Source organism: Heloderma suspectum, chromosome 12, assembly GCF_057233095.1.
Source record: "Heloderma suspectum isolate Gila_16-S chromosome 12, 16-S_ref, whole genome shotgun sequence".
In the NCBI taxonomy this organism is placed as follows: Eukaryota; Metazoa; Chordata; class Lepidosauria; order Squamata; family Helodermatidae; genus Heloderma; species Heloderma suspectum.
In genome coordinates, this window is record NC_139469.1 from 15994542 (window position 1) to 16022537 (window position 27996).

A 27996-nucleotide genomic window follows, 5' to 3' on the forward strand; every position below is an offset into this window, starting at 1 on the left:
TTCTTTAATATAAGCAATCCATACATATAATTAATTCATTTAATTAATAAATAAATTAGAACAATTGAAGTCAATAGAGCTTCAGTTAGTCACTACTAACCTAGGTCCCACAGATTTCAATGGGACTACTCTATGACAACATTTGGATCCAATTCATTATTATAAGCTAGTGTGGGGGAGGGTTGTGATCAAATTTCATGACACATCTATTTTTATTTAAAAGCAGCTGTGCTCCCCCCGCCCCATTGTAATCAGAGCAGCAACATCGCGGGAGGTGAGATTTAACTCTTCTCCCCACACTGAGGGGTGTGTGTTTTTTAACCCTCCCTCCCTCCAAGCTGCTATATTTGAAACCCCAGCGAATGGTTTTACATTTTTGTGAACCACCCAGACAGCTTTGGGCATTGGGTAGTATAGAAATGTAATGAGGAGATACATATTTCCCCAACTTGGGAAAGTGGGGCTAATAGTTTGGGATTGGGAAAAACAGTTCAGTAACAATTCAGGAAAACGATCAATCCACCTCCCCAACGTTACCATCCTGATCCAATTTGGCGTAGGTGGAATATGGCTGCCCTTAGAAAAAAAGCAGAATGTCAGAAGATTCGATCCCAAGCTTGCTTATAACCTGCAGTTTGGTGGGCTCAAGTATGAGCCCACCAACAGAAGAGGCAGGTTCAAGCACAATTCCATCCCTGCAACAATGGTGGACGCACCTTGGGCATACAAAAGGCACAGTGTATCTGTCAGGCCAGATTGTGATCTTCACCCATCATTGGAGGTTCCAAGAAGCTTGGAACTCGACAGCACTAGGATTCTAAACCGTTACTAGGTATCAACGTCACCTTGCCTACTGCAGTGTTCTCTTCGCACATGATACTGCAGGTTGGTGGTCACTTTCCAAACGGCATGCCAGAGGCATTTCTCCATCCATGTTTGGTTACATAGAGAACCCTTCAAAGCTTTATAACCATGGACCACAGGAAGTCATCTGGTAGAAGAGAGTCATCTTGTAGAAGGAGGTCATCCTCTAGAGGAAGGTCAGCAGAGAGAAAGAAGTCTTCGATCAGAAGGACATCTTCTGTCAGAAGGAGGTCTTCCACCAGAAGGAGATCATCGGTTAGGAGGTCATCTGTCAGAAGATCGTCCATTAAAAAACTATCTTTCAGAAGTCTGTCATCAGGTAACTGACACCAACTAGTTTAAATTCCCTTTATACCTCTTACTCCTTTTCCCTTCTTTCTCTATCAATGCCACGGGTTCTTTGATGGGAGCTGTTGAGATTGTCCGTACAAGCAGGGTCAGTCCAAGACATTTTGCTACCTAAGGGAAAGAACAAGATGGTGCTCCCTCCCATTCCAAGTATGAAAGCCCATTGGACTGGCAGCTGAAACTTTCTTCAACACTGGCAATGGGACAACATCCACCACTATACCTGCAGGCAGCAGGCTACCTTAGAGGGCACAGGAAAGACCACATGGCCCACAGCTCTGTCCTCCAGCACCTCACTACCACCTCCCAGTTTCTGCCACCTGAGCTGACTGCCTCACTCTGCCTAATGGAAGGGCTGGCCCTGCTTACAAGTCTATGTTTCAAGTGATTCTCTGGTGTTACAGAGGTGTCGGAGGATCCTGTTGACATCATTGTCCCATACGTATGGCTTGATAAATTATGGCTTTGCAGGCCAACACTTCTCCTTGTCTTCTCTTTAGCATTACTAAAAGCACCAGTCGGACTGACAGATGGGTTCCTTGGGATCCAAAGAAACATGCAACTAATTTGGCATGCCCACACGGTCTTTTGGGGTTTGCTTTTCTCAAACAGTAGCTTTCAGTGCTTCATGGCAAATAGCTTTTCAAAATGAGGAGATTTTCTAAAGCAGTTTGTCATAGGAGCCTGCAATTCAAACAGAAAAAAGTCAAAAATCCCACTGGGCCCAACCTCTAAGCCATTCCAGCTAGTGTAAGTAGCTCTAGATTGAGATATTTTTTTTTTAACCTTCTGAAAAGCAATTGGCTGGGATTTTGTATATAACTATGAACCAACAGGTACAGTTTGAGGGACTGTGTTCTCCAGACCTTACTGGCAAGGGAGAACTAGTAGGCAAAATGAGCTTTGTAGCACATCCACATTCTCTTTCTCTACAGAAGATGAAGATGAAAGCCTGCTCACAGCCTCTGATGATTATGAAAATTACTGGGATTCAGGTGAGTGGCTGTAGATTATGGAATCATAGAATAGTAGGGTTGGAAGGAGTCTATAAGACCATCGAGTCCAACCCCCTGCTCAATGCAGGAATCTAAGTCAAAGCATCCCTGACAGATGGCTGTCCAGCTTCATCTTGAATGCCTCCAGTGTGGGAGAGCCCACCACCTCCCCAGGGAATTGGTTCCATTGTTGTATTGCTCTAACAGTCAGGAAGTTTTTCCTGATGTTCAGCCGGAATCTGGCTTCCTGTAGCTTGAGCCCATTATTCCATGTCCTGCACTCTGGCATGATCAAGAAGAGATCCTGGCCTTCCTCTCTGTGACAACCTTTCAAGTACTTGAAGAGAGCTGTCATCTCTCCCCTCAATCTTCTCTTCTCAAGGCTAAACTTGCCCATTTCTCTCATTATCTTCTCATAGGGCTTTGTTTCCAGTCCCCTGATCATCTTCGTTGCCCTCCTCTGAACCCTCTCCAGTTTCTCTGCATCCTTCTTAAAGTGTGGTGCCCAGAACTGGACACAGTACTCCAGATGAGGCCTAACCAGTGCTGAGTAGAGGGGGTTTGAGACTGAGGATGGAATTAATGTTTGGCTGGGGTCTTCATTGTGGTGGCCACGGACACCTCTCTTGCTGCTTGCCAGGCTCTCTAGCTGACGTGGTTTTTATGTTAATTCTTAAGACTTTTAAATTTAAAACTTTTTTCTAACTAGGGGGCTGGCATGTTGCAAAGCAGCGCTGCCCTCCAGCATCATCTTTATTTGGGCTGAAAAGAGTGGCTTGTGTTTTGGAGCTCAGGCCTCACCTCTCCCTTGCACTTAGGTTCTTGGCAAGTTACTTTTCTTTTGGTCTCACCAGTTTGACTGCTGGGAAATGAGTGTTTTGTGACCAGCCATGCCCGCCACAGTAGTCATTCTGTGAGAGCACACATGACGCTCAACATTCCAAATGTGTCCACCCACCCAAAACATTTTGGGACCCCTGAATTCACTGTCAAAAGATGTGGTGAAGGCCACTGGCTCAGACAGCTTTAAAAGGGGATTAGACAAATTCAAGAGAGGGGCAACGGTGGGGGACGGCTGTTGCCTGCTTGTGGGTTATCCAGAGGCATCTTAGTTGGTCACTGTGGGAAACAGAATGCTGGTCTAGATTGACCTCTTGAATGATATCGCAGGGTTCTTATGGTCTTAAATGACGTCAGTATCGAAGGTCCACTCTGTTGTGTAGTTGTTTTTGTCGTGGACTGCCTATTAGCTCTTAATAATAGGCTATCTATACTCTGTAGTTAAATTTAAAATCCTGAGCCAAAAAGTTGGATTCTGCAACTCGACTAATTTATTTAATGTATTTTTATCCTCCTCCTAAGCCCCCACCCTGGGTCCCTGAACAGGTTGCAATTAATCAGTAAAATAAGATAGCCCCTACCTACAGGGTTACATCTAAAAGGGCATGACACACAAGGAAAAGGGGCTGAGGAAGGAAAAGTAAAAAGGAAATAGATTTTCAGCAGGGCTGGTGAAATGGCCCTGCTTCACCTCTCATCTCCTGGAGTAAGGGGAGTCTAAATGGAGCAGAGCCAGATGTTCTCTCGTCCTGCACTGGTCTCCCTTTTCTCTTTCTTCCATGCTCTTTCTGCTCTTTCTTCCATGCCAGTTAGGCAAATTTGAATATATCTTCTCATATGGAATAATTTATTTTACAAAGCGTTATGGGATCCCTTGCCTTCCAATCAGAACATATTCCACTCCTAAGATTTCACCAAGCATTACTTACACAAGTACAAGTTTAACAGCATTAAGGACTAGAAACTTGAGGATGTTTTATTTTTAAAGAGATGCCTCACATATTACATTTACCTATGGTAGAGAGCTCGGCCAATTCTGTTTTTGACATACCTGTATAATACCAGTAACATCGAGCCACCACTGTTTGGTAGAAAGGTGGGGTACAAATAAAATAAAGTGGCTTTATTTGTTGTGGCTTTAGAGGGATTAAATGTAATATTTCATTTATTCTATTTATGAGCCGCCCTATAGCCAAAACTTTCAGGGTAACATACATAATAAAAGTTAAAATAAAACCAATGATAAAACCACATAATAGGACACATAAACAGTTTTTAAAAGCAGCAACAATAATTCAGCATTTAAAAGAGAAATAACTGAGCAGCTAAAAACACCGAGAAAATGATGTTAAAATACAGCATTAGACATATTAAAAATAAAGCAAGCAGCAGTTAAAATGCTTTTAAAAGGCCTGGGAGAATAAAAAGGTCTTTGCCATGAATCCATGAAGAACATAGGAAACTGCCTTATATTTAGACCACTGCTTTAGTTCAGAGTTGTTTACCACTGACTGAAGCTGGTCTCTCCAGGGTTTCAGACAGGGGTCTTTCTCAGCCCCCCCCCCCCCCCGGAGAAGCTGTGGATTGAACCAGGAACCTTCTGCATGAAAAGCAGGTGCTCTGCCAGGCAGCTATAGCCCTTTGCTTCTTCTGCTAGAATGCATTCAAGCCACCCATGCCTTGGCTGGGAACTGTACAATGGCTCCCTGCTTTCAGGATTTAGCCCTTCAGTAATACTTCAAACCCACTTTCCAGTTGTTCCCCCACCCATTGTGACCCAAGTCATATTGCTGCCTGAGGCAAAGGACAAGATGGTGCCCCTACCCATTCCATGTACAAAAGCCAACTGGACTGGCAGTTGAATCTTCCTTCCATACTGGGACAGCATCCTCTACTCCACTTGAAGGGAGCTGGCTAACTTCGGAAACCAGTGCTCCTTGGAGGAAGGGCAGGATAAAAATTCAATTCAGTGAAAAAAAAGACATGCAGCTTTTTCCCAGTGTAGTCTCTGGAGATCATATTGCCAAATTGGAGATTGATGGGCATGGGAGCTAGCATGAAATTGATTTTTACCATTGAAATTAAGACCTCTCTTCTTTAGATTATGACTATTCAGATATGGCGGAATCCGATCATACTCTGAGCACAACAGTGAAGACAAATATCCAAATGGAAGAGGATGGGTTAGGCTTAATACTCATCCAGAATGGACCTTATATCCAGATATCAGGTCTGGTGGAGAAAAGTGCAGCAGTGAGAGATGGAAAGCTCCGAACAGGTAAGGACAAAACACATCTGATGCAAAGCTCATGTGTGTGCTGGGAACGACATGAGCTTTTACGGTTGTAGTATCTCTTCTATGGAACTCCTTCCCAAGGCTTGTCAAATCTAAACTTTTCTGGAAATGAATAAATACCTTTCTCTTCCACCTGGCAATTTCCTAAAGGAGCTAACTAGAGGTTATGGGTGACACATGTCTGCCTCTGATCCTTGTTTCTCCCATGCATCGCCCCAGAAACTCCCCCCCTTTCTTTAGTTTTCAAATTTGTACTACACACATTTAAGTTTATATTGATGTGCATGTTTATAAATATGCACAATTGACAAAGATAAATACCTGACATAGCTCACCAATGCAATGATGTCTGTGTTATCCAATGTTTCGTGAATGGCCACTGTTAAGATACTTATCACTGCTTGTCCTTTCTACATTTCAATTCCCTCTGACTTCAGTTTACAATTCCCCCTGCCCCAGCATGTGCATATAAATTTGCCAACTTGAGGTTAAGACATCTGGTGAAGTGGACTATGTCCACAGAAGGTTATGCCGTAAGAAATTTGTTAAGACTTCAAGGTGCCACAAGACTATTGTTTTTGCTGCAACTGACAAACGCAGCTGCCCTACTGGGAACTAACTGATAAAGCATCGTTAGCTTTCCATGTCATCTTCAGAGCCAAAACAGATAGTACACAGGTAAACGAAGAACTCTCTTTGCTTCTCCTTCCAGGTGATATCCTGCTTAAAATTGGACATGCTAATGTCTTAGGATGGACACTGCGAGAACTACGGCAACTTTTGCACACGACTCCCATAGGGACAGTTCTGCAAATCCAGGTTTACAGGGATTTTATGAAATTACCAGTCCGATGGGAAGTCGCCTTTAACAACGTTCCTGAAATAAAAGGACCTGAGATAACAGAGTAAGAGTCTGGAATTCGGGGGAAAGGTCCTGAAAAGTACATCAAGGCAGCATTGTGGGGGGATGAATGGTGAAACTATTTGACTATGCTGATTTCTTGAAAGGGGAAATTTAGGAAGGGTCTGTAGCTCAGTGGGTAGGGCACATGTTTTGCATGCCAAAGGCCCAAGGGTTCAATCCTGGAAGGGCTAGGAAAGACACCATCTGAACCCCTGAGCTAGCCACTGACTGCTAGTCAGCATAGACCAGCCTTCCCCAGTCTGGTGCCTTCCAGATCTTTTGCATTACAGCTCCCAGCATTTCTGACCATTGGTCATGCTGTCTGGGGCTGATGGGGGTTGAAGTCCAAACATCTGGAGGGCATCAAGTTGGGGAAAGTTGGTGTAGGCAGTGCAGAGTTTGATGGACCAAGTCAGACTTGGAATAAGATGTCTGCCTATGTTCAAAACACTGTTCTTTCACTGAATTGTGAAGGTTGAACTGCATAATTAGCAAAAACAAGCCCATGCACAAGAATCAGTAATGCTTTGTAAGTGTAGCAGTCAGAAGAACATGGGCCAGATATTCTGTTTACTGAACAGAAGAGAATGAAAGCAGGTTGCAACAGAGACTGCTTGCTCACCTCATAATCCTGGCACTTGTAGGGGCATCGGTGCAAATCCAGCTGTCTGAATAAGGAAGAGGGAACAGTGGTTGTGGGGGCTCTTGGAGGAATTAGCTACAGTTAGGTTTGATAACTGTCATCCATATGGGAGCCCTTCTCTTTGCAACCACCCCTGCTGAGTTTAAACTAACTTTTAAAGAGGCTGCCACTGCAAGTTTTGTGTTGAAATTCATCAAAGCATCACGTGCAAACCCTGCAACAGTCTAGCACAAGCTTTCCCCAAGCAATATGTGGAATTAATTCATATTTAATAGGCTGCCCCATCCTAGTGATTTAGTGTGGACTAAATAGCTATACAGAACAGATGTCTTTTTTTCCATCTCCAAAGAACTTGTAATGTTAGGTTGCATAAGGCATGGAGGAAACAAAGAATGGAAACCAGAGAGGGGTGGGGGAAGGAGAGAAAAGAGTACAAGGTGTTCTATCGCATTTTTACTGTTTTGGTGCTGGGTGGTAGTAGAATGTGTTGATTGGACTTGATCTTTTCAGCCATACCACTAAACAAGCATCTCCTAGGGACATGAGGAAGCTGTCAGATCCTTGCTCCATCTAGCTCAGTATTGCCTACGCTGCCTCACAGTGGCTATCAAAGGTTTCAGACAGGGAATTTCCCCAACCCAATCTGCAGCCTGTCCTCTGTCACTGAGCTCTTCTCCGCCAAAATTGCAACGGTGCAGCGAGAGCCCTCCTTGCCTTTCCCATTTTCTTATTCAACAACAGCATCAAAACCACCAGAACAAAACGATCAGATAAAAGCAGGCAACAAAACTACTTCAGCAGCACAGAAACATCATTAAAATCTAGTGGTGGTTTGGGGGATGGGGAAAGACACAGATATTGCTACATCGTTCCAATTCTGACAAGACTCATTCACTAGGGCTTTTATAGCCTGGATCCCATGCAACAGTAATCCAGGTTTTTAAATCCTGGGTTACCATGAGCCAGCCAGGGTGCTGGTTCACATGTCTTGATCACTCCTCCTTGACTTCTCCTGCCAGCAGGAGCAGCTAAACAACCCAGTGACACTCTGTCTCTGGGTTTAGTATGACATTCAGACCCAGAATTCTGGCTTGCTGGGGGAGACACAATCTAGAGTTCTGGGTACAGCTTTCACGGTAAACAATCGCTCCTGCTGGCAGGAGCCAAGCGGGAGCGAATGAACTGCATATAAACTAGCACACTGGCTCATTCACTGCAACTCCAGTTTACCACTGCATGCGAACCAGGCCACAGGGTGTGTGTAGGTTGCAATCTCATAGGCTATTGGACTTTTATGTTCTTAGGATTTGATTACAGTTCAAGGTTCACTGTACTGTGACTACTGTGAACCATACTGAGCACCTTTTGGCCAGAAAGGTGGTTGAATTTAGGAGCATAGGAAGCTGCCTTTAACCAACTCAGCCAATCTAGACCACTATTGTCTCTCAGTGGCTCTAACTAGGTCTCAGGTGTTTCCTATCACTTGCTACCTGATCCTTTTGCCTGGAGATGGCAGGGATTGGACGTGAACCCTCCTGCATGCAAACTCTACCCCTGAGCTCCCTGTAAGCAGCATGCTGATTTAAGTTTTGTCACATTATTTTCTAAAACCTTTTTTGTACATTTCAGCATATCAAGTTGTGCAAGCGAAGACGCCTGGACAAGTAGCGAAGGCTCTGATGATATTGGTGGCGAGAATTGTCCTGATGCTGCTGAGGACAATGCTATTGGTGGGGGTCACACTGTTAGCTTTGATGACGACGGTGTCTGTACTTCAACTGGAGTCACTGGTGCTGCTCTTAGTAACAGAACTGTACCCTCAGGCATGTTTCATAATGTTAAAGCTGTACGGTCACTTTCTTTCGAGTCTTCCAACCAACCAAAATGGATCTCTAAAGACTGGCACATCTTTGAAAGGAAAACCTACACGTTTACTGTGGGTTCAGACATTGGCTGTGACATCATGATTCATAAAGATTTTGAAGTCGAAAGTGAAATTGACATTTCCATGTCATATTTAACATCTGCTTCGCCTTATTGGACTATGCCAAAACATCGTGCCAAGTCATCAACGTCATCTACTTCCTCTTCTGTGTCGGACGCGTTTTGGCTTGAAAATGTTGCTTATGAATTTGAATAGGTAGGCAAATGGATCCAGGTTTGCACCTCCAGAAACCGTGCTTCTCAAGTTGGATCCAGTTAGCTGGATTGTCACTCATTCCCCATCCTTCAACTGAAAACCTGTTTTCATTTGTTTGGTAATCTGAAAAGCTGTTTTTTTTTTAAACAAGAGATGCTTTCTCTGAGGGAGGGGGGGAGGAGATCATCTTGGAAGTGGGGAAGAAAGAAAGAGAGACTACAATCGGTTTCCTTACAGACATCATGCTTCTGGAAGTCTAGTAATCAAGCTACAAGGTGTAACTGCAAGAGCAGCACTCGGTAGTCTTCCACTTTTAGAGGTAAGTGATCAATTTAATTTCAAAATGAATTATCCTGGACTAGAAAATTATTCTAACCCTTGCACTTATCAGACTAGCCATCAGCAGGGAAAAGGAATTTCTGTTTTAAACATCTAAACACAAACCCCACCTTTGGAAACTAATACTTTGTATGCCAAGAGTGGGACCCCTGCAGCTCATTACTCTGTTCCCTGGGCTCTTTTGTATAGCCAGATTTCAAGGAATATGAATTGTTTAAGCTCTCAGAGTTGTGAGGGTACATCCTGAGTAGTACGATGGCCAAGGTTTTCCCAATGGTGCCAAATTTCTCCAAGACTGCTTTATTTTTTCTTTTATTTATATCCCCTCTTTCAGAATAAAAAACCTCCCAAAGTGGCTTTTTACATTTTGTAGAGTTGCACAAATTTGGCACTGGCATTAAGAGTGCAATTTAGAATATTAATAATTCCCACCTCCACCTGGTATGCATGATTACATATAACTTCAGCTAGCCCTGTTACGCTGTTAAGACAGCTAAGTGGACAGGACTGATTAATTACACACAATAGTATGCCCTATAATTAATTAATACATTTATATACCTCACATTTCCATCCTAACAAATCCTACAAGGATGTTTATCTATAATCAAACCCCATAAAATCACACCTAAACACAAAACACTTAACAGGAGCAGAGGGTAACGTAATTCATAAAAACAGTTTTAAATTGCCATCTAAAGGCTAAAAGAGAGGGTCCTAAACAAGTATTTCTGGGATGAGTGTTCCACAATCAGGGTTGCCACTGCAGAGAAGGCCTTCTCCCCAACCATCTACCTAGCTTCTCCAATGGTGGGGGCATTTGGATTAGGGCCTCCAAAATGATCTTAGCAGGCAAGATTGTATGGCAGAAGACTCAAGGCGGCTGTCAGCAATAATACAATTACATCATTAGGCATAAGAGCCTATAAGGGAGTAGAAAAGGTTTAAAGGTCAGGATGGGAGACATCAGTACTCATCTTCCAGTCATCCACTATGAAAACTCTGTGAGTCTGCGCCTCTCCCAAAGCCACCCAGTGAACCCATGGCTTGGATGTGGCTTTAGCCTGGGTCTCCTAGATCTAAGCCCAGATCTTCTCTTCACAGGAGTGCAGTGGCTCACTACACAAGCATAAAATCTCAGGGTTCTGCTCCAGCTACTTAATTCCATATGTGACTATCTGCATTAGGGAGCAATGAAAATGCTGTAAGGGCACGAAGTGTACAGAAGACGCAAAGATACTGGGAATCCTGTAAGATTATGAGCTCTGCGCTTTATTTTGCTTAGGTAAATCGACATGTAACCTACAGATTCAGAACATCAGGAACATATAAATACAGGATGAAAATAGCAGTCAGTGCAACTGCCTTAGAGTTCACTGTGAGCCTTTGCTCCCATATTTTACCCCTTACAACTCATCAACAAAAGGGACATTTGCCAAGTCGCCGCTAGCTGCCATCGACTTCTTCCCACTAACAAACTTCTTTGCAGCCTGAAAAATAAAGCAGAAAGGTTGCAGATAAGGGAAACTTTAGCTATTAAGCTACCAACATGCTTTGGAATTAGCAAAGCAGAATGAATGTATTTCAGAAATATACCTATTTTTGAGCTATCAAAGAAGTGGAGTATTTTAATTAGATAATTAAATAATTATCTAATTATGTCTGATAATTAGAGAAAGACAATCTTTGTGCAGAAAATTAATAATGATGATCATTTAAAATATTATTATCCCCCACTTTTCTACCAAATCTAGGCCTCCATTGTGGCTAACAAGGATAAAAACAAGAAGGAAATCCAGCAGCCGAGGACAGCAAACACCCAAACCCAAAGGAATAATTGCCAGTCAAGTGCTAGCAAAAACGTGGGCAAATAGAAATGTTTTACTTGAATTAACAGTGTAAACGCTTGATAGATATAGCTGAGGAAGGCATGCCAGAATCTGGGTGCCACCACAGAAAAAGCTCTGTCCCTGGTAGTCGTTATCTCAGCTCTGAAAATACTCAGGACCAAGCCTCAAAATTATGATTAGGATGACTGCTAGCTAACTCAAGAAGCAGGTCATCTATTTTGTTAGTACCATAGAACTGTTTCCCCCTTCCTGTTTTCTAAATGCAGAGACATAATTCTATTTAATACAGTTGCCAACAGTGTTATAACACAATCTACAGCATATGACTTACATTCACGACGTCAGCAGTGGCCACAGAATCAACCTTTTCAACCACAGCACTTGGTGACGTGTATGCCCCAGATGTCAGTGCCTGGGTGCCAATTTCATCAAGTAAGCCTTCTGAAGACTCGACAGACATCAAGAAAGCTGCCTTCAGTTGGTTTCTGTCAAAAGTATTAGGAAAAGAGAAGGTGAGTATAGCAGCCCGCTCAAGAATCCATAAACATGATGAATATTTCTAAGGTGTATTTAAAAGATTAAGACCTGCTGTAGCTCCCACATTTGGCATTCCCTAAAGAAATGGCAAAACCCTCACTGATTTTAAGACATCAGGATTGCAGGTTATGGAAAGATGCTTGCCATCTGAGACACTACACATAAGCATCCCTGCCACAGTGTGTAAAAAGCTTCTGGCAGGCCCAGAGGCCTCAATAAGAGTGTGGCAGAATTCTACACCTGGCCATTGTGTTTCTGAACCACAAGGACTTTGGCTTCAAGGCAGAACTTGTGTGGCAAGCAGCCAAGGCAAGCAGAAATCTCTTAGCTTCCGCTGTTTCTTCTCTTTTCAAAGCACCTGGTGGAGAATCTATATAATCTGTATGGACAGGATGATATGGAGTACATTTACTATTACTGTCAATGAGCTTCTGACATGCTTTTGTTTGTAAATAAACAATCACAAGATGCTTGTTCCTTTAAAACAGCTATCTATAATGTTGTGGGAAAGCCACAAGACATTCTCCAAGGAAGGCAATCTGGCTGAGGTCACCTGAGAAGATCCAGCTTCATGTGTATATTGGGAGTGAAAACAAGCTTCAGTAAAATAGGCCCAAAAGAAAATGTCACAATCATGTACTTCGTGAAATCATGAAAAATTTAACAGTGTTGGATTTCTAAAGCCTAAGAGTAAACAGATTTGAGATACATTTTGAGTGTTCCATTGTTTTTTCTTTATGAATGCCCCAATACCATCTAATTTGTCATAGATGAATAGCAGGTTTCACATATAGAGGAAATTGAGTTTTCTTTAGCTTAACAAAACTTTAAAAAATACAACTGATTGTATTACATATCACCATTCCTGAATATCAGTGTTCACCAGAAAAAAAGGGGCAACTATAATATACTTGGAATTTTTGAACTGTAAACAGGCCATAACATGATCCTATCAGAAAAATAGTTCTGGGAGGGTAACTTACTTGGCTCTGGTGACTTCTGCATCAGTAACTCCACCCTGGGAAACTGCCTTCACTTGGCTCAAAGCAACTTTGATTACCTTCATTCAAAAATATAAAAAAATAATTTACTTCTGGTTGCAGTTAGAATTACCCTCCCAAACAGTATTTATTTATTTAACCAGCAAAGATTCCTAAGATTTTTGTTAGAGACTCGTTATCCATATCACAGAATTACAATGCACAGGGTTCCTTGTAAGGGAATCGAACAACTGAACAGGTTTAACTAATTTCTTTATTAAGCTATAGGGGAAAATATGAATTCTTACCAAAACTTGCAGATTGAATACATTTTTAGTTAGCTTAATTTGAGTACACCAACACTAATCAATACCTTACCTCCGCAGCAACTGAAGCCTGGGATATCGTAGAAATGCCAAAAAGGCCAGAATCGCTGTAATTTGCATTAAGTGCTGCTGCCTGCAGAAGAAGCATATTTTCAGTTAGCATATTGCAACAAGCTTTTTTCCTCATCCTAAAATATCTTTGGTACTTAAAACTTCTGAGTTTAAACAGGCCAAGTTTCAAATGGTTGCTTAGGAACTAGGGTCAGCTACGTACTTAGTAAAGTCTTAGTTGATTAATCCTATGTGATCTAGTTGCTAACAGATTAAGTATACATAAATATGCACATAGGGCCAGCATCAAGGGTAGGTATGGTCAGGCATCTGCCAAGAGCCTACACTCCAGCAGGGCCCCCCCTGAGAAGGTCCCCCTGGAGTTGCTCCTCCTCTTCACCATTGCAACCTGGATTTTCACTTGCACCTAGCTCTGGCTCAGATAACAGATGTGGTGAGAAGGAGGAGCAATAGATGCCGCTGTCTGCTTGCTCACTGGCCCTCTGCCTGTCAAGCAAGCAAGGGGTAGCAATGATGAGAGAGAGGATGAGGAGCAACAGCAGATGGTGACAATCCTGCCCAAGGGTCCTCAAAAACCTGGAGCCAGCACTGTCTGCGTATAATAATTCTGAACTTAAAAAACATGTTTTTAGATGATGCACAGCTGTCTTGTAGCAGGCATAATCTCAGAAGAGGCATTCCCTCTGGCATGAGGATGGGGATCCTCATCCCCAGAAGGGGGGGATGCCTCTTCTGAAGAGGCACTTGCAAACTGCGCCTATTGTAACCGCTTGTACTAAAAACAATTTTTAAAAAAATCTACTGAAAGAATAGAAAGTGCCTCTGATTAAGCAAATCAATTCATCATTTCATCCCTAGTAGAAACCAATGGCACAATCCGCTGGGAATGTCTACCACATGAGGTCTTGCACAAGTCAGTGCACGAGAAGTTCCCAGCGCATTCTGCCACATGCCTGTTAAAGAGTACATGTCATACACAGTCCTTTGTGAGGATATAAATGGAACACAGTTTCTGTCTGCTTTTTATGCCCTTGGAAAAATAACGAAAGCAAGCCTATGTACTTACGTCAAAAGGTAGGGGAGTTGCCTTCGCAACACCCTGGATGAGCTTACTGGTAACGCTGCTTCCTCTCTTAACAAGAGGTCCTGCCCCAAGAACATGCTGAAGGACACGAAATGCGTTTGCTTCTGCACTCCCTGCGGCAGCTCCTTCTGCTACTACAGCAGCATGGACAAGGCTCTGGCCATTCTGGTCTCGGATTTCACCTTAGCAAGAGGCGAAAAAGCATCATAAACTAGCCACTGTACAGAACATCCACAATCCTTATAATAATAGGTTAGTGTGTTTTTCAAACTTTCTACATCAAATTGTCTCCGGCGGAGTTCCTGGGCACCTGCCATGGAACCTGTATGTGTTGCAAAGGATTCTGAGAAACATTTCATGGTGCATACTCCGATCATGTGGGGCACTTGCCTCACCAGCACCCCATGTGAACTGGAAGTGCATACTCATCAAGCACTCCTCTGCAGCTCTCAAGATGAACGGCAATGTCTTTCAGGGAAGTTGGGCCAGGATCCTGGAACTTATCATTCATGAACTCTCAACAAGCTTCCAAGGAACTCCAGAGTTCCCTGGAACACTGTTTGAAAAAAACTAGTGTATTGTGTCATGATCATACCATTTCTGGAAGACACCAATAAAAGCCTCAGCTAGCAGCTAACATCCCTGCCATAAAGTATGCTGGGGCTTATTTATTTAAATAAATACATTTTATTTATAATAAATACAGGAAGGGTGTGAAGACACATCTTTTTAACTTGGCTTATAAAATTGTTATGGTCATTAATGCTGTGTTTTCTGTTTTACTATGTTTTTAATCTGGTTATGGTTTTGATGTTTTGGACCTTCTGTAAATCGCCTTGATTGGTCTAGAAAGGCAGTATAGATATAAAGAAATAATAAATAAAGAGGATTTTCATAGTGGCCAAGAAAAGTTGTGCTACTCTGCTTCCTGAAATACTTAGAATGTGGCACTTGCCTTGCTGAATGGGGCAGCAGATCAGGGTTCACAAGCCCATATGGTGTAGTAGCAAAGGGTTGGGCTTAAGACTGGGACAGCCTGGGTTCAAATCCTTGCTCAGACATGAAATTCAATGATCAGCCAGTCACACACATTCAGCCTAACCTATCTCACAGGATTATTGTAAAAATAAAATGGGAAAGGGACCATAGCTCACCCTTCTATGCACACAGAAGGTCCCAGTTCAATCCCCAGCATCTCCACTTAGAGGGATCACATACCGAAGGGACAGACTTTCCCCTCCCTGAGACCCTGAAGAGCCCTTGCCAGTCACAGTAGACAATAATGGCCCAAACTGACAAATAGTCTGACATGGTTACTGCATTCACAAAACATGAAAAGCCAAAGTATGGGTTGAATCATTGGTTGCTGCTGAATCATGGGCTGATGTTGAATCATGGGTTATCTTGCTGCCTGAACCCAGCTGCACTAAAACATCATGGTTTGTTAACCATGAACAACCCACAGTTCACAGCCCAACAACAAACCATGGGTTCTCTTCATGGGTCAGTCATGGTTAACAAACCGTGGTTTGTTAGCGTGGCTGGGTTCACACAACAACCCATGAATGAACAACAACCCCAAGGTTCATTAATAACCCATACTCTGGCATGTCGTGTTCTGCGAGCCCAGCTAGTATATAAGGAATCTTTCTATGTTGCTGTGAAGCATTTACACCACCCTGAACTCCTTGGAGGAAAGGTGGGATAAAAATGTAACAAACAATAATATGCCTATCAGCAACAAGGAATAGTAGAGCTCAGGCCACTTAATGTGTGCTGGAATTTCCTTCTGTGAAAAGCAGCCCCTGCATATGGAATAAGGCAACAGTACAGTGGCTGGGACTTGGCTACAGCAAGTTTGCAGGCCAAACAATGGTCCCACTGCAAGAGATCAGAGGGTAGGACTGATGCATCTGTCAGTCTAATTCAATGACATTGCTACACAGTACCATCGAGAAAGAAGTCAAAAGATCATACTAACCTCCACGGTACTTGGCCTTCTCACCAGCTGTGCCAGCCCCGCTGCGGATGTTTAGAAACTGCTCTCCAATCTGCTTCAGGTCAGAGTGGCTGACACCTGCAAGACAGCGTTCGACTCAGGAGGAAGAGCCCCGAGCTTATGGCAAAGAGGCATCTGTCTTCAAAAGAATACAGCATGGCCATAAGACCGAAATGTCACTTTACGTACCTAGCCCCACCAGAGCCATCCGGGCACTTGTGAAGTTGCTCTGTACAAAATGGTGCAGCTGTGATGAAAAGAGGAACGTACAATTTAAGATTTCTGCCGCATAACCAGAATATGAATACAAAAGCCTTGCTGGATCAGACTGAAGGTTCATCTAGTCCACCATCCGGCTTCTACAGTGGCCAGCCACAGGCCTTGGAGAAACCCACAAGCAGGACAGGAAGGCAGCACCCCTCCACAGCTGTTGCCCCCAGAAACTGGTAGTCAGTGGTGCATGGTCTCTGAGCATGGAGGTTCCATCTATCTATCATGGCCAATAGCTGTTGGTGGACCTCCACAAATTTGTCTAATCCCTTCTTAAAGCCAGCTAAGCTAGTAGGCATTACTACATCTTGTGGCCATAAATTAGCCATGTGCTGTGTGAAGTACTTCATTGCTAAAGATGCAAACTAACAGGAATGTGCAGTTATCAAACCCAGAATCAGGAGCGTTCCTTGTCAGTTCCTTCCATGTTCTAGAAGTTGATTTCTGGTGGTTGAATCCATTATGTTGGATATGTAGTAAAAATATCCAGATGAACCCAATATATCCAGGAAGAAAAAACCCTCCACACTACCACCCATAAAAGATGGCTTCGTTCTTACAAATGACTACTTTCAAGTTAAATCGAAGTGGTGTTATTTTTAGCATAGTGGCTGTAAAGAGATGTTGCCACAATTCAGGTTTCCAAGCTTTTTATTCCATCAAAGACTAACACTGCACTCAGCTGCTGAAACCCTAGACTGTTGCCTAAGTCCTGAAACAAATGTACAGCACATCACACGGGGAGAAACAGTGGGTCAGTTCACACATAACGCAAAACCATGGTTTGCTACTCATGGAGCAAGGCCTGTGCTCATATGCTTCATTTAGTTCCTCCCTGATTTGCAACAAAGTTATATCCAAGGGGGCAAACCATATTTTGCACAAACTAAGATCAAAACCCAGGATCAAACCTTGGTTTTCAATTGTTATTTGCCAGGCAAATGCAAACCAAGGAACATAGAAAGCTGACTAATATTAAAAAAAATAGCAAATGGTTTCTTTTAGTATCTCCCTGCCGCTGCCCCTCAGGGAAAAAGTAAGTGTATTACCGCTATAAAAACTGCTGTTCAGGCTCTTACCTGCTCTGATGTAATCTTCCCAATCCTGTAGTCTGGACAGAATAAGGAATTGGCGAGGGCATTCCGATAAGCTGCTGCGTGCAAGTTTTCTAGAAGACCTAAACATAAAACAATGGAAGAATGTTTAGATTTTTTTTTAACAATAAAAGCGAATCAAAGGAATTTGTACACAAGCTGTGTTCTGCAGAAACATAATTCTCATTGCCCATGTGGACTTTTTCCACTACACTGAGGTGAAGCTCCTGCTCACATGGACCACGCACATCAGATCCACTAAAAAAAGAGCAGAAACAGTCACTTAGCTCTATCTAAGCAAATATGCAGAATCGTTTGCTAGTCCATAAATGCTGGCTGGGAATCAAGGAGCTATTTTTTAGGAACGTTTAAGCCCTCCTGCGGGCCCAGTGGGATTTTAAAGAAAGCCACAAAATGTTATTTCTTTGAAAAGGAGACCTCCACATTTATTTTAAACAACTGCTACTGAAACACCACTTGGCACAGGGAAATGCTGTTCAACGAACACATGTCCAAAGCCCCCTCATCACAGCAAGTGTTGGCAACAGAGCGACGTTCAAGTTTGTTGAGTTTCTCTGTTTTCTTCCTTGATGCTCATCTTGCCTCATTCTCGCTCCCGAATGCGTCTTTTTCCCCCAAACAGGAAAAGTGCGCATTTCCAAACATGAAAAATGTGCACTTTTCCAAGCACGCAACCCAAATGCACATTTTCCCCTCATAGGCTAAAGTGTGAAAATGCAGTGGGGGGGATGCACATTTTTGGAAGGCGCATTTTTAGAAGTGCATACTTTCAAATGCGGGTGCAAGCTCAGGAAATTTCGGGCTGCAAACAGGACATGTTCACTTGGTTTGCGAACAGGAACAAAATTCTCACACATCCCTAGCTGGCAATACAACATCAAGCATAATTAATTAACAACAATTTCTTTGAGGGCGCAGGCCTCTCTCTCTCTCTCTCTCACCCCTAAACTTTTCAATCCCATTTGTACATTTCTTTTTCAAGTGGAGTGGGCAACTTGTGGCTCTTGGTCTAATTTCAAAAGCCCTCTGCAAGAAATTAGTTCAGGCCCGTGTCAAGAACATTCTGTCCCGCCCCCAGCAGGCTACTGGGCAGGGAGGAAGGGGAGAGACAAAAGGGGATGAGAGAAAGAAAAGGCCCCTCTACGCTTTTGGCTCTGGCCCCATTTGACAGAAAAAAGGTTCCCCACCCCCATTTTAAAGAAATACTTCTAGTAGACTTGCAGTTTAGGAACACTTACCAACTTGAGGGTTTTGAAAGGCAATCGTCTTGTCAACCCTTAAATGGGGATTGGCGTCAGCTACTTCCCAGCGCCTGAATTCTGGAGCAGTAGTCACGTTTATTAAATACTCCAGTACAGTATCACTGAATAAATTAAGCAAAGGGAAAAAAAATAAGACTCGAAACTAAGGTTCCCCAAAGTGCAAAACAAGACAAGGACCAAAATGTTCAATGTTCAAACATAATATTAAAAGGCAAGTGGTTTAACAGCTAAGTACTTCACAGTTTGACAAAATTCCTTCCGAGAACAGAACTTATCTATGATCTAACATCAATATACATGGCACTTTACAGTTTTCAGAAAAGGAAACAAGTTCTCTGCCCCAAGCAGTTGACAATATAAACATTGACAGAGGGGAACGGGGTGGGGTGGGGGTAGGCAATAAACAAGGGCAGAATTCACACATGCATTTTCCTCCCTGAAGATCCTCACATGACCACCAGGAAAAAACTTCTGCACAAAGCCATTCATGCAGATAGACTCAGTCACAGAGGTCACTGGCCAGTATCATCTCAGGCTGATTGCAGTGTGTGAATCCGTTCTCATAGCCATTTCTATGTGAGGCTTATTGGAAACAAGGTTTTCATCTCTAGATTGAAAAATCCTAACCATTTCAAGTAACAATGGCTTCTATCGTCCATCTAGCTTTATCTTTGTATTATTTTTTCTCCAAGTTTCACCCTTTCCCCTCTTTTCCATCTGCTTTTAGTGCCTGTGCATCTTTAATAATACTCAGTATTTATATAGTGTTTCTCCAGCATTCAAAGCACTTCATTTCCACTGGGCCCAGGTCAGACATCCCAGCCAAACTATGGCTTGGTCATTGTGAGTGAGCTTTGCGCTGGCATGCTCTCTTCCCCACCTCCCCCGCTGTGTGCTCCAATTCACTCCCTTGTTTGGGCCTGAGCAAACATGGCCATGACATCCAAGTAGGGCAGACGATCATTTGTGCAAGTCAGTTTCTGCCTACAGAACAGAATTCTAAACAGGGCCATGATCTCATTGTAATCCTTAAAACAAGCCTGTAAAGAAGATCAGCATCACCCCCATGGGAATGAGACTGTAAAAAAAAGGCTTGCCTAAAGGTTCACGGGAAAAGGATTCAAACCAGGCGCTTCTTAATGTGTAGCTCATTCTCTTATCCACTCTGATACATCGGATTTAGGGAGACATCTCACTTTGAGAACTGTGGAATTAGGCCTTTTGATGGGACAATCAGCAAGAGAAGAGGGTGCCAATTCAGCGCAATCCCTGTATGCTTTAATTAACCCAAGATTTGCCACTGTTATGTGCAAACGGAACCTATATATTTCAAGGGCAGGAAGAACCATAGAACTTGTGCAAGGGCATGCTGCAGGTTTATCAGCTGGACTGTTTACAGAATGTGCTGAAAACTGATTTGCTACACATCTAGAAGCTTACATATAATCACGTAGGCATTCAACAGAATAAACCATGTTCTCTCTGGTAGAAGTCACACTAAGGAAGAACAAAAGAAAGGGTACATTTTTCAGAAGGTCATATAAGCTTATTGGAGTTTATCAACTCCACAATAGGATTTCGACAGCGAGTGCATAATGATGTCATTAACGCCTTTCTACCTTTAAACACAGTATCTCCTATATGAAAATTTAGCACATGTACATATTAAATGAGCCCCCCTCTAATAATTAGTAACACTGTATTTTTCTACCTGATATAAAGCTACTAACAGTTAAGCATTGGTCACTAATTCTGGTCCTTTGCTCTTTATTTCACAGCAGAATTAATGTACGTGGCACTTTACATAGGCAGGACATACAAGTCCATGCTCTCAGGGAGCTTGCAACTGAACTATATTGAATAAGGACATGCAAACATAAATCTACACAGCAGATAAAATGGGATTTTGAAAGGAATTATTAACATACTCTACTGCAGCCTTCCCCAGCCTGGTGCTGTCCAGATGTGTTGGACAGCAAACCCATGATCCTCAACCAGCACTACCAATGGATGATGGGAGTTGTAGTTCAACCTACCCAGAGGGCACCAGGTTGGGGAAGGCTGCTCTACCGCATATATTTAAAAATTAAGATTCCTCCTTAAATGTGCACTTCTTACCACACATACTTGGAATGTGCTTCCAGATATTAAATTAATGGAACTTGCTTTCAATTAAGGGAGGGGGTTAGGTCTGAGGTGCAAGTGTTTAGCATAATATGACAGTACAAACAAATGGGTAACAGGCATTTTTCTTTAGCTAAAAGAACCCTCAAAATCAATTATAGTCTTGAACCAATTCACAAACCTGGCTTGGGAAGATGCTACATGTATTGAAAAGAAAGTCAATGTAGTAACAAGAGCGAGTGTTGCGCACTGCCCGCCCCCGCCCATGTGAACATTTGAGCCAGGCTGTTTTGTGCCCACATGTATGCGGGATCTCCCTGACCCCACAAATATGGATGGTGAATTAAAGGGAAAGAAGGTGATGAGAGGTCAGGGGCATCCCATACATAGATGGGCATGAAACAATCTAGCTCTGGGGGCAGCAAGGGAGATGGAAGCTAGCCCCATATTGTAGACACTGACTGTCAGCGGCTTTCCAGGGTTTCAGGCAGGGGTCTATTTGGAGATGCTGGGGATTGAACATGGGACCTCATGCCCTCTATCAGTGAGCTGCACCCCCTGCTCAAAACAATTCTAAAGGCTGAGCCAGCCTCTCCCATCCACCAACCCTGCAGGGCTTGCCTAGGATGTGAACCCAAGACCTTTTGCAACCTAAGCAAGAATGATACCCATAGACAAGCATTCCCCACCGTGGCCCTGTCCAGATGTACTGGATCACAACTCCCCACCATAACCAGCCAGCACGTCCAATAGCTCACACTGGTTGGGGTTGATAAGTTACAGTCCAACGTATCTGGAAGGCACCAGGTTGGGGATAGCTGCCCTGGAGCAACAAGTCAGACAAAATCAACACATGGGAATGCCGTTTCCACAGAATTCTTCTAAAGACAGGTAAACTTTAAGTGATTACAAACCTCAGGCTGCCCCCAACAGCTTCAACACCACGTGTGATCCGGAAGGCAGAGGCTCCTTTTGTCGTCTGTAGAAAAAACAAAGTTATACCTTAAAGACAAGCACGTCCGTTGTGGCTAGCCCATAATTCTTTTTAACTTGGCCAGTGTACATTGTGAGCAGATGCACCTCTGAAAGGCTACGTACTCCCCACCCCTGGCATAAAGGGTCCCCCAGTGTTCACATAATAGCACAGCTTTGTGCTCGTATGGCACTTGGGGCCAAACCCCACATGAGGGAGGTGATCTCTGATCAGATCTCCCAATGTCCTTCTATTCCTAAAAGCATTTGGATCTGGGCCACTCAGGGTAGGAGGGATTCAACTAAATCCTGGTGCAAACTGTTCCATCAAAGCTTCTATTAGCCACACAGTGGAACACATACAGGTACAACATGAGTTCTTGTACTTTTTTCCCACCACCCACCTGCCCCGAAGCTACTATTAGCCATGGGCAATTTACATTTGGGAATTAGTGCAGGGAGAAAGAATTCATACACATACACACACAAACACACACACAGGACTACAGTCCCAAACCAAATTGAGCCCCCCATTGCATTTAAGAAAACACACACAAAGACTTTAGGAGATCAAATCACAGATCTCCTGCATCACATGTAGTTTGGTCCTTAGAATATCACAATATAAGCATTTTATTTGAAAATACACCTAAACTTTACAGCCAGCTATATCCGTGAGTGGATATGAACTGAAGGATACAGACATGAGCCTACTTGGAAATCATCACTTAATTTATCTTAGAACAGTGGCAGTCAGCTTCAGAGGGCAATCCCTCTAGCCTAATCAGGATAAACAATTTGATTTATTTTCACACGTTGTTAAGCAACAATAGAACTCGCTGTAGCAGCTTATCTGAGACGGTGCTTGAACTGGTAGGAAAAAGCATCAAAACTGTAATGGCAGAGATTATTGAGGAACAGAACAGGCAGAAAGTAGGTGGGGCAGGGAGCCAGGGTCTACAGAGGCAGATGAGCAGCTGTAGTAAGGTGTCTCCCATTCTGGCAACTTCAAGCCCATCCCAGACTCCCCTATCTCCCAATCCAGCATTGCCATGACTCTGGTTCAATTCCAACATCACACCAACCCACAATTTGAACTTTCAAAAATACAACTGGCAAACTAACATTTAAAGTTGGTTGTCTGCTTTCTTTTCCCATCCTCTGAGCATTCAGTTTCATAAGTCATAAATACACCCCACACATCCCCATCTCTTTGTGGTGCAGCAACCTCTACAGCCAAGAGATGACATTCAATCTGGTTTGTCATTTCAGATATCTTGCCCAAACCATAATCAGCATGAACCATTGTATGTTCACACACTTTGGGCCACAGTTTTTGATCCTGGCTGGCCGGCCCTACCATTAGGCAGACTGAGAAGGCTGCCTCAGGCGGCTGATTTCAGATATCATGCAGGAAGTTGATAACTTTTTCATTGTAGGCTTTCTTAACAATGGATTTACGAAATGTTTTACTTGAGCTTCTGTGAAGCTTTTTTCCCCACAAAATTGACAACCAGAAACATGGGGGGGGGGGGGGTTGCACATAATGCTAAACTTTAGCTGGCCCAAGCCAGCTTGAGCTGGCCCAAGATCACCCAGTCAGCTGCATCATGCAGCTGTTGTTGCTTTAGCCAAGAATCGTTTTGCAGACAAACTGCTCGTTTTCCCTATTTTCCCTGTTTCTGGTTTGCGTCTCTCCCACCCATTTTGCCAGCCTTCGTTTTCTGACTGCCCTTGCTGGGTGCCTCTGTTTCAGGACAGATGGCAGCGCAAACAAGTCATGGATAAGCTACAGTTCTGGGTTCAGACATCACAATAACCCATGGTTTAAACAAGCTAGACTTTGTAAGTCTGGGTTCAGACTAGGGATGTACAAAAGTCACTTACCTGGTCTCGCAGCTTGCTTCGCGGTGGGGGGGAGGCGCTTCGCTTCTCCCCCCGAAGTTCAGGCCGGGGGGGGGAGGCAGCGTTGCCCTTATTTTCGCCGTAGTCTACGTAAATCTTTACGTAGACTACAGGGACCAAATAAGGAACGCGAATGGCGGCTCCCTATGGGGGCCGCCATTAGCGTACGTGCTTTTTTTTTTTAAAGTCACCCGTGATAGGCTACGTGACGATTAACGTAGCCTATCACGGCTGACTTTGCAGATCTAGCCGTGATAGGCTACGTTAATCGTTACGTAGCCTATCACAGGGGCGTTTGTTTGTTTTTATTACTTTTCTTGTAATGGCAGCGGCGGCAGCCAGTTGAAAGACCGGCTGCCGCCCCCTCCCCTGACAAAGACCTGCCGAACCGCCGCCGGGACCCACCACCGGGAGCAACATTCGTGAAAGGTAAGTCCCATCCCGGGGGGGGGGGGCCCGCAGGGGGAGGCAGAGAATTTCTCCCCGAACAACCTTCGGAGGACCGAATGCGTTGGCACTCGGCCCCCCGAAGTTTCGGGGAGAAATTCTCCCCCATCCCTAGTTCAGACTTCAACAACAAACCACGGCTTCTATTTGTGATTTGTAGCTTGTTAACAAACAACTGTTTGTTTGCAGACATGGGTCCAGACATGACAAGACAGATTTCAACAAACCACGCCATGATTTAGTGCTATGTGTGAACCTGGCCAATAGCATGAACATTTGGTTTTCAGAATTCCAGCTGGATTTCCCTCCCATTCCCGAACTGATTCCCCAGCCTCCAACTTCACATTTAGGATACCAGCCTGAAATAACCTTTGATTTCTTAGCCTAAATGCAAAGAATTAAGTCAAAGAGGAAAACGCACCAGGTTGGATGCAAGACGGAGCAGGTGAGAGGTTCCCAAATTGGCGGTGGTCTCATACCTGCTGCCTGCTTTAACGAAGACTCCAATCCTTGAAACTGGAGAATAATTTTCCAGAGAGACAATCGCTAAGCCATTTGGTAGTTTTGTGATCTGCATTAAGGAGAGGAGACATCGGTCCATGTAAAAATCACTGTTCCTCTTAACAGAAATGTGGAAGATGCTTTGCAATTTAACTTCAAACTGACCTCGAGATCCTGGGGGTGCAGCTGTACTTTTCCTCGCTCTGCTGCTGCGAAGGCTTCGGCTTTAGGTGCAGTTTTGAGAGAATAAAACCTCCTCTAAACAAGAGAACACAAACAATTGCGACCCAGATCCAGACAAATTTGATTTCATTTTCGTTATCACAGTGCATCTTATTAACATGCTATCCATTTAGTCAGAACGGTTTCTGTCTACAAATCACTTTTGTTTCATTCCCTGTTTAAAGCTTACCTATAACCACAAACATGAGGAGTTTCTATAGCACTTTCTGATGTATGAAATCCTTTCGTTTATCTGTTACAATTCCAAAAATTCTGAGTGGTAAGCTGTACAACACAGGCTACCTCAAGAATCAGGGCTTGCTGCTCTTTTTTCTCCCATGAATTGAGCATAGCTTCCCCCCACCATGGCAACCCATCTGACAGACACATTCAGCAGTAAATGGGGAAATGTTGATTTGTTTTACCATGGCTTGTTTTAGTGCTCTCCAATTTAATTGCAATTAGTTTTTAGTTCTTCTAAACTGCCCTGCGGCCCTTTTCAGGGCAGAAAGGCAGTATATGTTTTTATAAATAATTTAAAGAGGCCTTGCAATGTCACAAAGGCCAGCCAATCCTTGTTCTGTGCGGCCAGCTTTGCAGCAAACAGGAAGAACTGATTTCTTCCAGAATTAATTCTGAAGAGAAGATGTATGTCTACACAAAACGTGGTGGCGGCTGCACTTTCCAAGGAAGTTCACTGCTCAAGTTCTGCAAGTCTGCTTGCAGCCCTATTAATGCAGTCACTCAGCATAGGGAAGAAGTTCTGTGATCATTCCCTGTACTGCAACAGGGAGAGCAACTGAATGAATGGTTGGTCACCAGCTGCTTCAGTCTTACAGACCTGCCTACCCAGTACTGGCTGAACTGCACAGAGTAACAATGGAGAAATACTCCAATGTTCTGCAATGAAGCAATCAAATCCTGGAGAACACTAGAGAATAGAAGAATCACAACTGGGATCTGCAACAAAATGTTACAGTATGGAGGGTTCTGGTTCACGTTCCAGCCAGCCATACACAGTTCCAAGGTACCCCATTTCAATACTCCTCGCAAAATTGGTTGCACAGCAGTTTCCTCAAGGCAGTGTACATAGATCTCCCCTACTATACTGCATCCTCACAATATTGCATCCCCACAGCAACCCTGCAAAGTAGGATATGCTGAAAGAGAACAGCTGGCCCAAGATCACCCAGTCAGGTGCATCTTGCATAGGCAAGTAGTCTGTTTCCAATGTGACAGAATTAATCCACTTCTGTGGACTTATTTGCAAGAACGTTATGAACAGATACTCCACAGCTTTTACCAGCTACATGCTGGGCAGAAACCTACCAGTAAATAAAAATCAGCAAACAGTCCTGCTTAGCAGGTGAAGGCTTTAAAGACAGGGTGGCCAACTTGTGGCCCTCCAGATGTTTTGGCCTACAACTCCCATCATACCTCACCATTGGCTATGCTGGCTAGGGCTGATCGGAGTTGTAGGCCAAAACATCTGGAGGGCAACAAGTTACCCATTGCTGTTTTAAAGCTCGTCTCATTACTTCCTTCAGCAGAGGTCCTCCTTTGCATTGCCACTTCTACTTAAAATAACACCACCTGAAATTCAGTAGCTGATGTGACCTGTGTTTGTTACCTGGTATACAAAACACATCTGTTCCCAAACACAAGAGGCTGGCACAGGCACTAGACTGTACAGAAGATCAGGCAGCACTGGAAAAGTGAAGGATGCCTTCAGCCTAATTCTCACTTGTGGTGGTCAGCTTCCACCTGGGCTGCATCACATCACACCACACTACGGCTGGGGACTCAGATATGCAATGATTTAGGAACACAGGAAACTGCCTTCCACCAGCTCCAGCTATTTATCTATCTAGCCTGGTATTGTCTAATCTGAGAAGCAGTGGCTCTCCAGCAACGGTCTTTCGCATCACCCAGTCCCAATCCCTTTTAACTGGAGATGCCAGGAATTAAGACAACGACCTTCTGTGTGCAAAAAACAACACGTGCTTGACCAGTGTTGCACAATCCCTTCCCTTACACTCTTCCACAGAAGATCTAGCATCCAGATTAAAGACACAATCCTACGCATGTTTAGACTGAGAAAAACAGTCCTACAGCTCCCAGCATGCCCTATGCAGCATGGCTGGCCGGGGCCAGCTGGGAGTTGCGGGGCTTTTTCCTGTCCAAATATGCACAGGATTGCTGTTCAGTCGTGTCCGACTCTTCGTGACCCCATGGGCCATAGCACGCCAGGCCCTCCTGTCCTGCGCTCTCTCCCGGAGCGGGCTCAACAAAAGCAAAATCCCTGCACACAGAAAAGTGGCACGCCAGGGTTCTAGCGCAAGCTTTCTCCCTGACGTGTCATTTTCTTACACAGAGCGAGCCCTCTCTTTCTCCCCCCAGAGGGAAGAGCGTTTCGTCATGCACGCAGCTCCCCACCGTCCGCAGTGGGGCAGCTCGACCCTTTCAGGCAGTGCGGGGCCTCAAGAGACAGGCCGACCTCCGGATGTCGGGTGACCTTCAGCCTCCCGCCGCCCCATCGAAGCGGCTGCGCCGGCCCCCGCCGCCCCGCCGCCTTCCTCGCCCGCACGGCGGCTGAGGAGAAGCATCAGCGCCCGGGGAGAGAAGCAGCGCCGGCTCCACCTCCCTTCTCGCCCCGCACCAAGGCCCAAGTCAAGGTCGCTTCCGTAGCCGGGGCCGGGCGGCCGCGTTTCCTCCGGCTCGCCGTCCCCTGCCCAGGCGGCTCCCGCACCTCGCCTCCCGCGCCTCCCGCGCCCCCCGGCCGGCCGCACTCACCGAGAGGCGCCGCGCCACGAGCGGGACGGGCTTCATCGCCTCCGACGGCCCCAGGCGCCCGAGCTCCCCGGGAAGGCGACCAAGATGGCGGCGGCGGCGGAGGAGGCGGCGGCAGGCTCGGCCTTTCCCAGCATACACCGCGCGGCCGCTCTATCCGCGACGCCGAGC

The 27996-nt window shown here is 44.4% G+C and overlaps 2 protein-coding genes across 2 annotated transcripts; one reads left to right on the forward strand and one right to left on the reverse strand.

The window, feature by feature from the left end:
• The first annotated feature begins 1609 nt into the window (after nt 1–1609).
• On the forward strand, nt 1610–11930 carry PDZD9 (PDZ domain containing 9). The gene is made up of 5 exons (XM_084818508.1): nt 1610–2207; nt 5149–5325; nt 6056–6248; nt 8520–9349; nt 11124–11930. Exons 2-4 carry the CDS (start codon nt 5166–5168, stop codon nt 9028–9030), a joined length of 864 nt encoding a protein of 287 aa, XP_084674634.1. The 5' UTR covers nt 1610–2207; nt 5149–5165; the 3' UTR covers nt 9031–9349; nt 11124–11930.
• Nucleotides 10621–27920, reverse strand: UQCRC2 (ubiquinol-cytochrome c reductase core protein 2). Its single transcript, XM_084818507.1, has 14 exons — nt 27829–27920; nt 24979–25071; nt 24734–24883; nt 21903–21967; nt 20305–20361; nt 18841–18965; nt 17567–17664; nt 16407–16464; nt 16200–16295; nt 14201–14400; nt 13115–13195; nt 12740–12816; nt 11551–11704; nt 10621–10859 (listed from the first exon to the last, which is right to left on the reverse strand). Exons 1-14 carry the CDS (start codon nt 27862–27864, stop codon nt 10776–10778), a joined length of 1374 nt encoding a protein of 457 aa, XP_084674633.1. The 5' UTR covers nt 27865–27920; the 3' UTR covers nt 10621–10775.
• Nucleotides 27921–27996: the final 76 nt, after the last annotated feature.

Bases quoted from the DNA above. Each gene is read 5' to 3' on its own strand.
- PDZD9 (XM_084818508.1), top strand. From the start codon at position 5,166: ATGGCGGAATCCGATCATACTCTGAGCACAACAGTGAAGACAAATATC. The intron at 5,326-6,055 runs GTAAGGACAAAA...TTCTCCTTCCAG, and splicing joins AGATGGAAAGCTCCGAACAG to GTGATATCCTGCTTAAAATT. The intron at 6,249-8,519 runs GTAAGAGTCTGG...TGTACATTTCAG, and splicing joins AAAGGACCTGAGATAACAGA to CATATCAAGTTGTGCAAGCG.
- UQCRC2 (XM_084818507.1), bottom strand. From the start codon at position 27,864: ATGAAGCCCGTCCCGCTCGTGGCGCGGCGCCTCTCG. The intron at 17,665-18,840 runs GTAAGTGTTCCT...TTTTATGTTTAG, and splicing joins CTTTCAAAACCCTCAAGTTG to GTCTTCTAGAAAACTTGCAC. The intron at 12,817-13,114 runs GTAAGGTATTGA...TTTTGAATGAAG, and splicing joins AGGCTTCAGTTGCTGCGGAG to GTAATCAAAGTTGCTTTGAG.